Source organism: Carassius carassius, chromosome 25, assembly GCF_963082965.1.
Source record: "Carassius carassius chromosome 25, fCarCar2.1, whole genome shotgun sequence".
NCBI lineage: Eukaryota > Metazoa > Chordata > Actinopteri > Cypriniformes > Cyprinidae > Carassius > Carassius carassius.
In genome coordinates this window covers 26,223,148-26,240,477 of record NC_081779.1, presented here as the reverse complement: position 1 = coordinate 26,240,477, position 17,330 = coordinate 26,223,148, and the positions used below count along the sequence as shown (strand labels likewise).

Here is a 17,330-nt window from a genome sequence, read left to right as displayed (position 1 = left end):
CAATATATTTTGTGATTTCTTGGTTACAGCCAAATTATCTTTATTTCCAGACAAACTGCAAATGCTTTATTGCTGCTCGTAAGAAGACAGGAAAATCTATATCTAATATTCCAAAACATTCATAATTAATCCATTTTCCTCAGTCTAACTGAGAGCATGTAATCCATTCTGTATGAAAGCAGTTTATGGAGATGTTATCACTTTCTTAAATGTCTTTCGCAAGAGATTCTTGGTTCCCCGGATGGTATATAATCCAAAACAGTTTTCCAAAAAAAGTACATAATCTAATTAGATTTTTCAGCCTTTGCCTTTTTTCTCCATTATCTTATTAGAGTGAGTTCAAGGCTACTTGAGAGTTTTTGGTTTCTGAGATTGAGCTCTTTCTTTTGGCTGATGTTAGACTACTTTGAGGTACTTTAGTTTGGCCCTTTTTAAATGCACAATAACTAAAAGGAGACTTGCAGACTGATGCGAGTCATCACACAGAGCTCTTCTTTTGAAAGCACCACATGGTGAGCCCACGATTTGGCTTGAATTTGTCATTCCCACACACTAAAAAATGTTGGGTTAAAAATAACCCAACCTGTAACCCAACTATTCCCTTCCCATCTATGGGTTATTTCAACCCAACCCATTGGGTTAAAATCCTGTTGGGTTAAAAGTTACCCAACAGTTGAGTTAATTATTTATACTAATTAACATCAGTATTTTTATTAAAAATGCCTTAATACAACCATATTTTGAAACTACTTTTGTTGTAAATTACAGAATTTATTTTAATATGCAAATAACACATTTACTAATATATTTTAAAATATTTTATTTAAATGTACAAGAATGTGTAAAAATACAACTGACATTTTCAAGATGTACAAATGTGTCAATTCATATTCATATCAAAACACACAAATGTGCAAATACAGTTCACAGCTGTGGCCTAATGGTTAGAGAGTTGGACCTGTAACCCGAAAGTCGCAGATTTGAGTCTCGGTGCTGGCAGGAGTTGTAGGTGGAGGGAGTGAATGAACAGCGCTCTCTTTCACCCTCAATACTCATGGCTGAAGTGCCCTTGAGCAAGGCACTGAACCCCCAATTGGTCTCCGGACGCTGGATCTATAGCTGCCCACTGCTCCGGGTGTGTGTTCACGTTGTGTTCACTTCTCACTGCTGTGTGTGTGCACTTGGATGGGTTAAATGCAGAGCACCAATTCCGAATATGGGTTACAACACTTGGCAAATGTTATGACTTTCAAATAAAATGAACATAACATATAGTGATAACAAAAAATAATCATAAAATCAATATACTAGCTGCTGGACCTACTGATGATCAATAAAATAAAAAAGTTTTTTATTGATTACTAAATACAAAGTTTTTAAGGAGGAGACAGTGTGCAGAAGAAACTATTAAAGACTGTGTGTTCCAAAAACTCTCAAATGGGAGCAGAGGACTTTGGGTAGTAGATGTCATATACAAAGAAAAGTTTGAAACACAGATCGACTGCTTGTAGTATCGTCTTCTGTTCCATCGCCTCCGTTTAAAATAATAAAAACTTGGGAGGAGTTTTCCTTGTCACCAAGCACCAGGACATGTGGATTCTGGCTCATGATTCAAGAACAGCACTAATAAGTGCCAACCTTAAAAGAATAAATAAAACAAAGTTCAGTTAACATGCATTGTGATGATATTTCATTGATACACTCACTTTACAAATCAGTGAATTTAAATGAGTTAAAAGCTATAGCGAATTTAAATTAGTTAAAGTGATAATTCACCCAGAAATTAAAATTCTGTCATCATTTTTTTTTCAAATATCTTCTTGGAACGGTGACTTGACTACACAGGGCACTGTGAGAAAGCACAAGTTTAAAAAAAAAAAAAAAACTAAGCTCACAGTTTAAATTTTTACAGTCTTTGTGGGGATCTACTATCATTTGCACTAAGAGACAGACTAAACCAGTTTTCACTTCCTCCAGAAAGTTTGTGGCAATATTTCAGAATCAGAATCAGAATCAGAATGAGCTTTATTGCCAGGTATGTTTACACATACAAGGAATTTGTTTTCGTGACAGAAGCTCCGTAGTACAACAGAATGACAGCGACAGAACATAAAACACATAATAAAAGAATAAAAAGATACAAAAAATACAAATAAGTAGATAAGGAATGACAATATACAAATTGAAAATAGTAGGCAGGTATATTACAAAAATGCAGTTATGTATGTACATGTATATTATGTGCAAAATTTAAGTGTATACTAAGTATGTGTGTTAGATAAATAAAGTGTAGTGTGTTCAGTGTGTATCAGCTGTTCATAAGATGGATTGCCTGAGGGAAGAAACTGTTCCTGTGTCTGGTCGTTCTGGCGCTCAGTGCTCTGTAGCGTCGACCAGATGGCAACAGTTCAAAGAGGGAGTGTGCTGGATGTGAGGGATCCAGAGTGATTTTAACAGCCCTTTTGCTCACTCTGGATAAGTACAGTTCTTGAATAGATGGGAGAGTTGAACCGATGATTCGCTCAGCAGTCCGGACTACCCTCTGTAGTCTTCTGAGGTCAGATTTAGAAGCTGAGCTGAACCAGACAGTTACTGAAGTGCAGAGGATGGATTCGATGATGGTGGAGTAGAACTGTTTCAGCAGATCCTGTGGCAGGTTAAACTTCCTCAGCTGGCGAAGGAAGTACAACCTCTGCTGGGCCTTTTTCACAATGGAGTCAATGTGAATGTCCCACTTCAGGTCCTGAGAGATAGTGGTGCCCAGGAACCTGAATGACTCCACTGCAGTCACAGTGCTGTTCATGATGGTGAGTGGGGGGAGTGCAGGGGGGTTTCTCCTGAAGTCCACGATCATCTCCACTGTTTTGAGCGTGTTAAGCTCCAGGTTGTTGAGAGTGCACCAGACAGCCAGCTCTTTATCCTCCTGTCTGTAAGCAGACTCGTCACCGTCCTGAATGAGGCCGATGAGTGTGGTGTCATCTGCAAACTTCAGGAGCTTGACAGAGGGGTCCTTAGATGTGCAATCATTAGTGTACAGGGAGAAGAGCAGTGGGGAGAGAACGCAGCCCTGGGGAGCTCCGGTGCTGATTGTACGGGTGCTGGATGTGTATTTTCCCAGCCTCACTAGCTGCTGCCTGTCTGTCAGGAAGCTGTTGATCCACTGACAGACGGAGGTGGGCACGGAGAGCTGAGTTAGTTTGGGCAGGAGGAGGTTTGGCATGATCGTGTTAAAAGCCGAGCTGAAGTCCACAAACAGGATCCTCACATAGGTCCCCGGTCTGTCTAGGTGTTGCAGAACATAATGCAGTCCAATGTTTACTGCATCGTCCACAGACCTGTTTGCTCTGTAGGCAAACTGAAGAGGATCCAGCAAGGGTCCAGTGATGCCCTTCAGGTGGGCCAGCACCAGTTTTTTAAATGACTTCATGACTACGGATGTTAAAGCCACAGGCCTGTAGTCATTTAGTCCTGTAATTTTGGGTTTCTTTGGGATGGGGATGATGGTGGAGCGTTTGAAGCATGAAGGGACTTCGCACAGCTCCAGCGATCTGTTGAAGATCTTTGTGAAGATGGGGGCCAGCTGGTCAGAACAGGATTTCAGACAGGCTGGTGTAACACAATCTGGGCCTGGTGCTTTTTTCCTTTTCTGCTTCCGGAAGACCTGGCGCACCGCACCGGTTGATTGGAGATGTGTTCAGGGCGGGTTGCAGGAGCTGTTAATGGTGTGAACGGTTGTTTGGAGAGGCATTCAGGGTTGGTTGCAGGAGTTGTTATTGGTGTGAACGGTTGTGTGGAGAGGCGTTCAGGGCAGGTGATGGGTGTTCTTTCAAACCTGCAGTAAAACTCGTTCAGATCGTCTGCCAGTCGTTGATTCTCCACAGTGCTGGGGGGTGGTGTCTTGTAATTGGTGATCTTCTTTAGACTTTTCCACACTGATGCTGAGTCGTTCGAAGTGAACTGAGTCCTTATTTTTTTAGAATAATTCCTCTTTGCCACTCTGATCTCCTTTTCCAGTGTGTATTTAGCCTGTTTATACAAGATATTGTCCCCCTTCCTGTAAGCATCTTCTTTGGTCTGACGGAACTGTCTGAGTTTTGCAGTTAACCACGGTTTGTCATTGTTGTAATTTAGTTGAGTCTTGGTAGGAATGCAAATATCCTCACAGAAACTGATATATGATGTTACGGTCTCTGTGAGTTCATCCAGATCGGTGGCAGCAGCTTTAAAAACACTCCAATCAGTGAGGTCAAAACAAGATTGTAAATCCTGCTCTGCTTCATTAGTCCATCTTTTTACAGTCCTTAATACAGGTTTAGCTGATTTTATTTTCTGCCTGTAGGTCGGTATAAGATGAACCAGAAGGTGATCAGAACATCCCAAAGCTGCTCGTGGAACAGAGTGATATGCATCCTTTATTGTTGTGTAACAGTGATCCAATATATTACTGTCTCTTGTGGGACAAGTAACATGCTGTCTGTATTTTGGCAGTTCACGGGAGAGATTGGCTTTATTAAAGTCCCCGAGAATGATTAAAACAGAGTCCGGGTGTTGTTGTTCTGTCTCTGTGATCTGCTCAGCGAGTTTCTGTAAAGCCAGACTTACTTGCGCTTGCGGAGGAATGTAAACACTAACCAGAATGAGCGAGTGAAACTCCCGCGGTGAATAGAACGGCTTGCAGTTGACAAACTGCATTTCTAGATCAGGACAGCACATCTTCTTTAACACAGTTACATCTGTACACCACCGTTGATTGATGTAAAAGCATGTCCCGCCGCCGCGCGATTTCCCCGTTGATTCTGCGTCGCGATCCACTCTAAACAGCTGAAAGCCCGGCAGATGGAGCGCGCTGTCCGGTATGGCGTCATTCAGCAAGTTTTCCGTGAAACACAGAGCAGCAGAGTGTGTGAAATCCTTATTTGTCCGAGAAAGCAGAAGGAGTTCGTCCGTTTTGTTGGGTAGAGAGCAGAGATTTGCCAGATGGATGCTAGGCAACGGCATTCGAAATCCGCGCTTCCTGAGTCTGACGAGCGTGCCAGCTCGCTTTCCCCGCCTGCGCGTCCTGAAGCATTTGATCAGTGCCGCTGCTCCTCCGATAACAATATTCAGTAAAACATCTGAATAATTGAAATCCGGAAAAACATCTTGTAGTGCGTTCTGCCGAATGTTCAGCAGTTCATCCCTGGTGAAACTGATTGCATGAATATAACTAAAGACAGGACAAACTAACAAAAAGACAAAAACATAAGCAGAGCACGTCACGGAGGCAGCCATCCTGTACCGGCGCCTGTCCTAGATGTGGCTAATGTGAGTAAATTTTACCACCCTTTACCCTTTAACTGATTTGGACTTGTAGGGAGGAACAAAAGTACACTGTAAATGAAAGGAAGCTTTGTTGGACGGAATGTGGCAATACACTTATTTCACCTCATTTGTCTTTTTTCATAATTTTTGGAAGTCATAGGTCTAAGTAAAATTGAAAACTTGTGTATCATTAATTTAAATAGGTTACTTACCTTGAAATGTTTCAGTTAACAGGCAGAAATTCTATTGTGGCAATTTTTCCTTCACGAAAAAGTCCATTGTCTAAAACATAAGTATAAACACATTTAGTACAATACATTTAAAAAACATGTCAATCAATCTAGCTTCATAAGAGAAATTGCTGTAATTATAGGGTATTCTAATAGATGCATAACAATATTCAATATGAATAAACCATAAAAACACTTTTACTGTACAATTAATTAGTGCTAAGACGATTATGGCTTCTGTTTTACGCTCCCCTCTTAAAGGTTGGTTGTAGGAGTATTGTTATGTAAATTTGGGGCACTGGTATACATTTTCGCTGAAGGAGCGGATTGCCTCACGACTGCGCGCTTTTCTTTCGTCTGGGCTTTTAACTTTTATAACAGAAAATTGCAGGTTCATTCAAACGATTCTCACGGAGTCTGTTGTCTGTTGCATGACTGATGTGTGTGAGCTCAGATCGCGAGTCGCTCGAGCAGCTTCTTTCACTGGTCCGATCCAATAAATGGTCTGTGCGGCTTTTCTAGCTTAATTCTAATGATTTCGTCAAACTTTCACATTTCACCAGACATTTTTATTAACTTTAAGTAATACTTGTCTGAAAAGTTTTGCAGCTAATCTTTTAATGGGTTAATGCTCGCGAACAAACAGGAATAGCATTCATTTACAATCGATCTGATTCTCTGGGGGAAACAAACGGACTAAAGGGAATGAAAACTTTTTTAACATATAAGAAAATAATAATTATCATATCAGACACATTACTTAATGTTATAACAGTTATATACATCATACGATTATATTAACAGTTACTTACCTTTCATAATCATGCGGGCTGCCACTGATGTCCGCGGTGAGTCGCTGACTGGACCGTTAAAATTTGAACGGAATCAAGCGGGAAACATATTTAACCCAACAGTTGGGATATAACAAAAAATAACCCAACGACGAAAAAAAAAATGACCCAAAAAATTTTAAGATAACCCAACACATTGACCCAATATGTGTAACCCAATGGTTAGGTTAAAAAAACAACCCAACGTTTTTTACTGTGCATCATCATCTGCCAACCTGACATCGCCATTATTGGATGAAAATAATATTTGACTTACAATGTGCTAAATGTTTCTAAATCTAATTATTTTTGGCTTGTTGTGCTTGTAGATAAAAGATGAAAAAGCTAAACCAAATCTGTGATGGTTTTTAAATGCATAATCTGCATATCTGAGCCAAGAATTGTGGGTTGAACGATGGGCTGAACTATGGGCTTCTAGGCGAGATAAAGGCTTAATTCAGGTCCTCTCAGTCATGATGATGTACAGTATGTGGTTTTGGAATAAACACTCCACACTCTTAATGGAGGAGTGTTTGTGGAGCTTCCTAATGGATTTTGCTCCACTGGGACGCACTTCTCTAAAACATAATTTCATTCCAACTGAGACTGATTATGACAGAAATCATTATTTTCAATTATTTTCCTGGCAATTTACAGTAATATACTTATTTTGTGAGCAATATCATGCCATCTTTTCTTAGGCTGCATATCCAGAAGTAGCTGAGAATCGTTTTTTACGTCGTATTACTCCAGTATTAGTCAATAGCAAAATTGCGATATCATAGATTAATTGTAATCGATATCGTGATTGTGATATGTTTAATTAATTGGACAGCACTCATTTCAGCACACATTTCTCTTTGTTTAATATTAACTCAGCTGGGTGGCAAATTTATACAACTAATGTTTAAGAAATACAGTCAATAGAGATTTGTACTCTTTTACACACCATTAAAGAAAATGATTTGATTGGAAAGGGTGATAAAGTACATATGAAATCATTGAAGTGGCTATATTTTATACCTGTTCTAGCCCATTGCTTCCCCACCCCCAACCATTCAAAGTCTCACTAGGCGCTCTATGTGAGGTGAAGTTAATGTAGTGAGAAAAGTGATTCTCTTCTTACTCTCCACCGTGTCTTGACCCCTTTCACAGTCTCCTGTGGTGAAGATGAAAACAATCACCATTTCTGATGTCACCAACTCCCTTCGCAGCGAAATCACCAGCAAGGACATCCCCATTGTGCATACAGAGACCAAGACCATCACATATGAGTCTGCACAGGTGAGCCGAGGCTTTTTTAATCAACCTTATTGCTGACATCATTTTTGGTTAGTCTTTTGCTGTGCCAGTGTTTCCATATGCCGCACATAGAATGAAAAATTAACTGGGATGCAAAATATATCAGCATCAATACATGTTGATTACCACATCACCCAGTAGTAGGGATTTTGTTAATAATCAAACACTAATAATCAAGCATTGGTTGATATTGAATAATTAATTGGACTTTGGTAGCAGTGCACGTATCGGCACACATCTGCATTCAGAACAGAATATATCACTTTCATAACCTTCTATTCTGTACTGTATGTGTTCAGTCTTTGTTACAATCTGTCACAGTGCTGTCATTTTCTGAGTGAGTTTAGCTAATCATTAAGATCTGTTCGTTTTCTCTCTTCGAGCTCTACTATATATCCCAAGGCCAGTTTTTAAAAGAGTTTCTAACCAGCACACCAGAGGTCCCACTGCTGTAATAATGAGGGCTTTTATTTATTTTTTATTCTTTCAATAATATATCAGATTACAGAAGAAAATCACCTATCTATCATACTGTATATTATAATGCCTGAATTCATAGACTGAATTCGCTTGCTGGCTGTGCTATTTTACAGTAAACTCAGTGCACATACCCAATATGAATGTGCAACAGGACTGTTAAATAGATCCAATAGTAAAAAAAAAAAATATATATATATATATATATATATATATAAAATAAATCTGCTAACTCACTTTTAGCATATAAAACTAAATTCTTCTTCTTTTTTTTCTCCCCCAAACCAAAGTTTTACATGGATTTTATTTTTCATATCTATTTGCAATACTAAAAAAAAAAAAAAAAAAAAACATAATTCCTATATAATAATACACTTTTGATTATTTTAGTAGTAATCATTTGTTTTATTATGAAGATCCCAAAAAGTACATGCTGATAGAAATAATAGGCCTATAATGTGCACTCCCAGAAATAAAGATACAAAACTGTCATTGGGGCAGTACCTTTTGAAAAGGTACTAATATGTAAAATTTCGATACTAATATATACACTTTAATGTACTTACACGCATCCTTTAGGGGTGAATAAGGTATACCAATGGCAGCTATTGTACCTTTTTTTCTGAGAATGTGGGAAAAAAAGTAATTTTTAAATTCTTTTGTGAGAAAATTTAATAGAACCCACAAGTTTTGCAAGCAAAAGCATTGAAATATGTTTTCTTCCTTTCCATGTCACATCCCCCGCCCCCCAGCCCCATGACAGTGTCCCCTTTGGGGCTCTGTAGGAAATAGCTTTGGATGGAAGCAATAAATGACAGATGTAATGGAAGAGTGTTGTAAGCACATGTGTGTTTGTTTGCCTATAGTCCAACACAATGTCAGAGAAGGAGTCTGGGATGCTGCTGAGTGCTCAGACCATCACGTCAGAGACTGTCAGCACCACCACCACAACCCAGATCACCAAGGTACAAACCTACACCATCACAAAAGATCCTGCAATGTCTGCCTCTTAAAGAGGAATGGATGGATGTTAAATTATCATATTTAAGCACAATGTAAAACGTATAATTTGATGAGCAGAACTTAATTGCAAAAAACTTTAAAATATCCAACTTACAACTGATTTGCTTGTGCTGCATACTGCAAGGTAGGGCACAATTGTGCCAAGAGGCTGCGACCATGTGATAAAGCCGTTGTTAATTACAGTTTATATCACCATTCCATAGTATCTTCCCATTTTCAAAGTTAGTCAAGAATTGCTGTACTGCACAGATGAGATATACACTTCACTGTGTTTCTGGCTCTCTCATTCTCTCGTTCTCTTCCCTTTCTCTGCTCAGACGGTGAAAGGCGGGATCTCAGAGACCCGTATCGAGAAGAGAATCGTAATCACTGGAGACACTGAGATTGACCATGATAAGGTGAAATGCACCTACAGTTAACAACCATGACATTCTCATAAAAAGCTTTTTATTGGACAAAGATTATGTCTTCAATATTGGTTTATTTTCCTGAAAGAGAACAATTAATTGCATATATCTGCGAATATATATATAAGACCACAAAGGTAACAAGAATGGATTAAAAGCCACAAAACTTCCATTTTGATTTCATGGGGCCTTTAAATGTGTAAGTTTAGTGGTCTTGTTGAAAACTGTCCTCTCTGCTCTCCAGGCTCTTGCTCAGGCGATAAAGGAGGCGAAGGAGCAGCACCCTGACATGTCTGTGACTAAAGTGGTGGTGCATCAGGAAACAGAGATCACCCCTGAGTAACTCCTGCATGAGACACAGGTCAGTTTCCTCCTGCACAACCTGACTCATTATTGGACCGGTGTCGCAAGCTTTTCACATCAGTGATTACAGCTAGAGAGATTAAAATTATATGCACGTATTATTGTATTTGAGAAACATTGAAGTAATCTGCATGCTAAACGACATCTTGCGGTAATGCATTCGCAACTCAGCATGTTTTATTCAATTATGATCAATATAAGAAGCCAAACAATGGAAAAATGAAGTGAGTGAAAAATGCTGCATGGTGAACTGAAAGGTACAGTTATCTAAAAGAGTAAAACCTGTAAATTATGATAAAAAAAGCTTAAAGTAATGAAAAGTTACTGTGTTATTTTTTACCCTTTAAATAAATAAATAACTGATCTTCCATTTTGTCAGCCAGCTGTTAACTGAAGACTGCTGTTAATATTCAGTGACATAATGATAAGCTGCTCCAATAAATCTACAAAATAAGATCAAATTGCTTAGATCTAGTGACCGGCCGATATTGATTTTTTACAACCGATACCGATAATTTGCATGTTTAAGTTCCCGATAACAGCAGTCAGGCTTGGCAGAGCAGTCTGATGCCAGGCCCAGTACAGGGCCAACTAGGAGCAGCATCAGCAGCACAAAGATGAATGGCTTTGTAGAAAATGATTCTCTTAAACCCAGAGATGATTGGCCTCCCAAGTTAGACCCGTAATGTCGTGACGACATAATGTCTCCATTCCCTCCATCAGGGAATGAGGCTTACGTACAGTACTTAAAGGGACACTTCACCCATTTGCATTTAGCTTTGTATTGTTAGAAACCCAGTCATATATTATAATGATCATGGATTTTCCCTTTATTTTTCCCTGAGATGGGAGAAATAAGGATTTAAGTGTTTTACTTCCTGCTTATTATGACGTAAAAATCATCATTTTGCGTCATAATAAGCAGGAAGTCAAAATTCATTGAAAAGTGTAGAGACTACAGAGACTAGCTTATTATTATTCCAGGGGGTGGGACCCACTCACCCTACAGGCCTATTACAGATCAGTGGGTGGGACTAAACTTACAGAAACGAAAATGAAAATCCGCCATCTTGTTTGGAAGCTATGTAGCTAAGCTAACAAGCGCTTATGGAGTCAGATTTTTCGAGAATGGCTGGAGGAACAACTCATGATACGGCAGAAGAGGATTTTCTGTTGCTCGAAATAGATGTTCGTGGCTATCTATATGAGCCACAATATAGCGCAGAGCAGCTGAGGCTGATGGAGGAACAGGAGGCGGCCGGAGACCTGCCTGTCACGTCCGAGGAGCCCGGGCGTGCTCGAGCTGGTGCGGACTGGTGGTGGCTGTGCTCTCGTTGTGCGCCTACGGACACAGAGCTCGAGTCCGTCTGCTGCAAGAATTTGAAAGATGCCAATTTCTCCTCGAAGAAATGTCTGAGGCAGACAAGGACACGGATGTTTGCGTTGTGAACCATCCTAGTTTCGCCCCGCATATGGACAGAGGCGTCCTGGAGACATACTTCAGAATTCCGAAGGTAAACTGGAAACGCCAGCCGAAGCCTGCACAAATGGACGTCTAACTGTAAAATAAGTGTTTCAATTTTATTTATTATTCATTTCGTGAAATGTACACAATTTCTTCAAGCATTATTATCACGAAATGATTCCCGGTTAATAAGTTACGTAACGTCAACTGTAAACTGTTTGTGCAGTACCTTTTTTAATGCACAAAAAGCTTACTGTGGCATTGTTTACTACTGTGGCACGTAAATACCATACATCGCTAACTGTGTCCTCAATGTCTTGTAGACAATATCGCCTAACAGCGGTGTTCTGGATTAGTGGGAGTGGCTTGTGGAGCTGTGCAAATGTGTTGCATTGTGGGAGTTGTGGTTTTACATACAAATGAGCCCTAAAGTTACTTTCTGTAATAACTCGGTCAAAAAGGCACCAAATTCGAAAGTTTTAATAGATTTCGACTACATATATGACCCACTTTCAATGAAGATCAATGTTCCCACGGGTGAAATGCTCATTTAACCGAGACATTATTTTCCTCATAGAAATGGATAATGAATTTTGGAATGAGGGTGTCAACGTGATTTCAAGACAATTTCATGTCAAAAAGACCCTAAGGATATACATTTCAGATCTATGGTTTCATCCAATACCATGCTTTCACTCATATTAAATATTGCATGTAGTGAATGTACAGTACAGTACAGCAGCAGTGACATCTCTTTCTCTCCCTCTGTGGCCCAGACCTTTTAGTGTAGCTCTCCAATAGCACGGGGGTTTAATGGGTTTGTGGCATGTATGTAGGAGCCATATAATTGGAAAGTCATGTGACCAACTGATAATGGGAGTGTCATTAATTAAGTGGGTTAAAACACCTGTTGTGTGTGTGCTTTCACTTGGAAGAATGGGGTGAGTGCTGGAGCACATATTTTGTTGACCGTACAAACCTGTACAAAATAAAACAACGTTTAAGCTTTCAAAGAAACATGTCACAAATGTCATTCCTCCACTCAACTCCTTAGCGGTCTTTGGATTGTTTATATGTGCCGCTACAATGTATTTAAAGCTCTTCTCTCATGGGCCATACAGCCACACCATCTCCCATGATACATTAAACTCATACAACATTTCTGAGTTTCTCTTTCAGAAGCAGTGATGAAATTGCTTACCATCTAAAACAAATAACAAATATCCCCTATAAAGATGCTAACAACAGAAACCCTCGGTATCAAACCTCATACCAACAGAAAGAAGTGCATTGGATCCCAGAGAATTAGACACAGACACTTAAGCTGTATGATTTACTACAACCATTAACAGTGCTCCAATAAAAACCTCAATCCCTTAGAAAGCAAGGTTATACTGTCATATTTACAGCCGTTATACATGTGTGTAGCAGAGTCGACGACATTCAGCACTTAAACATTCAAGTTCAGCTCTAGAATTTCAATCGAGGTAGCAAAGAGGATGCAGAATCTAATTTAATATTAGAACTTATTAGATATTAGATGATACCTCAAATTAATTAGATTGCATTAGATTATATTATTGTTCTGTGTTGCTAATGACACCTGTAGAAATTTGTATTCAATTTACTTTACTATCTTTAATAAATTACTATTTATTTTTTGGCCCATGATGAATAAAATGTTTTGAATTAGCTTATCATTAAATATTTTCAGTTTTCATTCAAATTTTCTTGAATTTTTTGTAATTTTGTTATGCGCTTTTGTCAGTTAATTAGGTTTTTTTTTTTGCTTTAAATATTTCTTTTAATGTATATTTATTTCAGTTTTATATTTCTTTTCAGTAATTTTTGTACTTTAACTTATTATTATTGCAATCTTTTTTATCTAATATGAAAATTTTATTTTATTTCAGCTTTTTTTATTATCAAAAAATTATTTTACTTTGTTAACAAAAACAACACTGATAAAGACCAGCACTTCTTTTGCAGAATCATTTAATTGACCCCAAAATTTTCTAAACTGAGTCAAACATTGAAATCATGGTAGCACTTTATTTTAAAGTCCTGTTCCTCATGTACATACTATACGATATATATACAATAACTATGTAATAACTAGGTACCAACCCTGAACCTACCCCTAAACCTATCCCTACCCCAAGTAGTTACCCTTATTACCAGAACTTTCTTAGATAAATGCACTGTAAGTACCCTATAAGTACATGCAAATACACATACTGTAAAATAAAGTGCAACCGAAATAAATAAATAAATACATAATCAACAGAATGGTTGGATTTTGAACGGCTTTTGATCTGTTTTAATTGTTTAGACTGTATAGAAGTTAGCTTAGAGAAATGTGTAAAAAAACATGAAAAACGAGTCCATAAAGTGAAGCGTCTCTAAATGTGGGCTTTTTAGACTGTTTGTGTGAGGCATTGGGCGTCTGGTGCTGTTTAACCAGCTATCAGGGTGGTATGTATACAGACACAGAGCTCCCAGAGGATAATGGGTAATGCTACCCTGTTAGTTTGTTCCCACAGTGCCCTGTTTTGTGTGTCAATAGACCCATTTGACCCCATTCGCCCTGTTCACTATTATTTCCATCCTGCTCAGGTCTGCATGTCTGCAGGTCGGTATCCGTCACTGATTCTGTCACCCATTTGGGATGTGTTTACTTTTTGCTTAACCAGAAATGCTGTCCTGTTTTGTTTGTCTTGGATGATTGTTAATCTAGCTTTGATCTTAAATCAACGCAGGGTGAAAAAACGGGACCAGTCGGGTTTATGAATGTTAAAAGACAACGTAAGATCCCTCACATCCAGCCTTCTACCATCAACCCACCGAGTTCCTCTCACGGACAAACTTCCTGTAGCAGCGCATGTCCCACCCAACCATTGCCATCTGAGACACCACTTTCCAGACCCTAAACATCTGTTAGATTTCAAGCGTCTCATACTGCAAACTGAGCATCCAGCATCTACTCCTGTCCAGAAGCAGAATTCAAAGTGCAGTTCTCATCCACTTCTCAACACCTCGGACAGACTTTTTCCAAAAACCCTGCCTGACCTCCACCACGTCAAAGTCATTCCACGATGGACTGAACCATGTTACAAAAAAGTTTTCTAAAACAGTGGCTAAAGAGCAACTTTTTATCTCAAATTCATATGGTATTTTAGGGTGGATCGTTAAGGGATGGTTCACATAATAACAACTGGGCGGCAGGAATTTTCTAAAGTGTCAATTTGTTGTTTAATTTGTTTATAATTTTTTTTTTTTTTTTTTTTGCAATTGGTTGATTATCTGTCATAATCTGAATCGCTTAAAAGGGGATGCAAAGCTGTATGGAACAAAAAAATGGAAGTTTAAAAGCTGTTCTTTTCCAATCTTTTTCAAGAAATTTGAAGACTTAAATTAAGGTATAGTTCTGTCATTTTTTACTCAATGTCGTTTTCTAACCAGTATGGCTTACTTTTTGATATATATTTTGAGAAGAGATTTTTTGGTAATCATTATCACCAAAACTGTTTAATTACCAACATTCTTCAAAATATCTTCTTTTGTGTTCCATGCGCCATAAAGTTTTTAAATGAATTTGTGGTGAGAAATTTAGGACAGAATTATTTATTTATTTATTAAATTTTTTAGGTGAACTATCCCTTTAAGTTGTTGTCATTCTCTAATTTCACTTCCGGCTACTTACATTTATATTTAACAGGTTTAAAGTCAATAATGTTTGAACGTGCAAATAACATTTAAGTTTTGTTAAGGAGGGGAAGATTTTAGTCATTATACATTTCAATTGTTCTTTAAACAGAACTATAATATGACTAATGGTGACTTTTATTGTGATCAGTTTTTTTTTTTTTTTTTGGATCTAGACAGTTCCAGCCCCTTTCGCTTCCACTGAATGGAAAAGAGCAGCATGAACATTCTGTTAAACATCTTAATTCCTCAGAAAAAAAGAAAGATTTTGAAAGACGGAAGTACACAGAGAATAAATGACAGGATTTACAGAATACATCATGTTGTAAAGTCACATATTTTATGTTCCTCTTAAATGTGAAAGTATTATTTTGTTCTCGGTGTAAAATAACGTGTTGTTTTTATTCAGAATGCTGGAGCAATTTCAGATGATCTCTTGTGTTTTTAAGTTACATTACTTTGCATATTTGTTGAAAGCTTGAATCATTTTTATTTTGTTTTGTTGGTAATGTTATCCTGTTTCATCATGGATTGGGGGTCCGACGAAGATGGGGTGGGGTATTATAGTGAAACTACACTCTTATGATATTTCTATTTATTTTCATCAGTTTTGTTTCTTGTTTGTGTGTGTACTTTGCATTTTAGATGCCCTGCTCTCTTAAATTCAGCTTTGATGTTTTGTATTAGATCCAGAATCCCAAACACCACCTCCTGCCAGTTTTTAAATGGGATTTGCAGGGACAACTCTGCTCATCTTCAGCATATTTCTACTTTTCTACTAGAGGGGGCAGTATGTTCTTACCCATGAGGTCTATAGCAGATCTGCAAAGCCTTCAAAATGAGCATTCACAAACAACCTGAAATGGTTTTAGATGAATTGCAATCGATTAGCCATGAACGGATCTAATTAGCAGTTATGGTAATTAATTGTGAAAGCAATCAGACCTGTTCTACAGCAAATTATAATGAGTCTCAGTCATGCATTGAGCCATTCAAATGCCTCTGTTTGATTTTAAAGGTCAAGACTTGCAATTCAGGTGCTGTAATTCAATTCTAGAAACTTAAAGTGGGAAATTGAGGATTTTATTTTGTGCATCAACACTGCCGGTGGCGTAACGCGTACTGCCCCTCCCCGTACTGTCCTGATTTTAAATGTCTATTTTAAAATGTCACGCTTTTTTAATAGTTCAAATAGTATCCTGTACAGAGACCGAAGTGTTGTATTTCGTTCAATGTGTTGTTTTCTTCATTGTGGCACTCCTTTCTTTTGCTAGTCTGGGTTGAAGAAAAGAAAAGAATCTTATGTTTTTCCTCAGAGGTTCTTTTTCTTCTCATCACATCTCCTCTTTCATTTGCCTTCACTGAAAAAAAAGACAAATGTACTATATAGCACCGTGCACTGAATAAACTCCAACTTAGACACATTCTTCACACAGTTTCATGAGTGTCAACTTTCTTCACTTTCTTAATACAGGTTTTCTTAAGAGTGTTTACTTTGTGCATGTTATTACATTCGTAATGTTTGATAAAAATGAAATAAATTCCTTTCTGGTTGTCATCAGTCCTTCTTATTAAACTCCTCGCCTCTAGCCAACACGTTTTACACAATCCAATCAATTCCCAACAGATAAAAAGTACTAAACAATATTTTTTCCCGTTAACACATTTCAGAAGTAAAATGGGATGTAAATGTGATCTACTTCATGTGAATTTGAAGTCATGTTGGAGACTCCGGATAACGATTTAATAATTTTGGGGAGTTTTTAAAGAAAAACTCATACAGTAACCCAGAAATGAACTAGAAATGTTTTCTGTATTGAGCTGCTGCTCTGTCATGCAGGCATACACATGCATATATAGTATGTGTGAAACACACTCATGAATGCTGCATTTTTGTCACAGGTTATGCTTTATTACCAGTGTTTAGCTTGATGAAAGCAGGCTGAAGTTAATGACTTTGATTGCAGTGGATTCACTCATAATCCTGGAGATGGGCTGAGATGAACTGAACAGAACGACACCACAGAGAATGAAACAGGATTTATCAGCAAGGTCATAGAGAAAATTGGAAGAAAAAAAACAGCTGGAGATCACAGTGGTCTGCTGTTAAAACAGAGAAATATTGCAGATTTTCTTGTCTTTGCTTCATACTTGCATCATGCATATATGTTTCAGTTTAGCTGCCTAAAAATGGGCGACACAACAGATGGAGCTGTCAAATTAATTT

General features: G+C 38.1%; 1 protein-coding gene across 7 annotated transcripts in view; it reads left to right on the top strand.

The window, feature by feature from the left end:
• Positions 1–16,534, top strand: part of epb41a (erythrocyte membrane protein band 4.1a) — a 90,699-nt gene extending 74,165 nt beyond the window's left edge. For 6 of the 7 annotated variants that reach the window (XM_059510030.1, XM_059510025.1, XM_059510029.1 and 3 more), the window contains 5 exons: positions 7,517–7,645; positions 9,007–9,105; positions 9,481–9,561; positions 9,815–9,931; positions 14,158–16,534. In XM_059510030.1, the coding sequence (XP_059366013.1) occupies positions 7,517–7,645; positions 9,007–9,105; positions 9,481–9,561; positions 9,815–9,913 (408 nt within the window). In that variant the 3' untranslated portion in view covers positions 9,914–9,931; positions 14,158–16,534. The remainder of the gene's footprint in view (positions 1–7,516; positions 7,646–9,006; positions 9,106–9,480; positions 9,562–9,814; positions 9,932–14,157) is intronic. The other variant, XM_059510027.1, reaches the window with a different exon arrangement.
• The last annotated feature ends 796 nt before the right edge of the window (positions 16,535–17,330 follow it).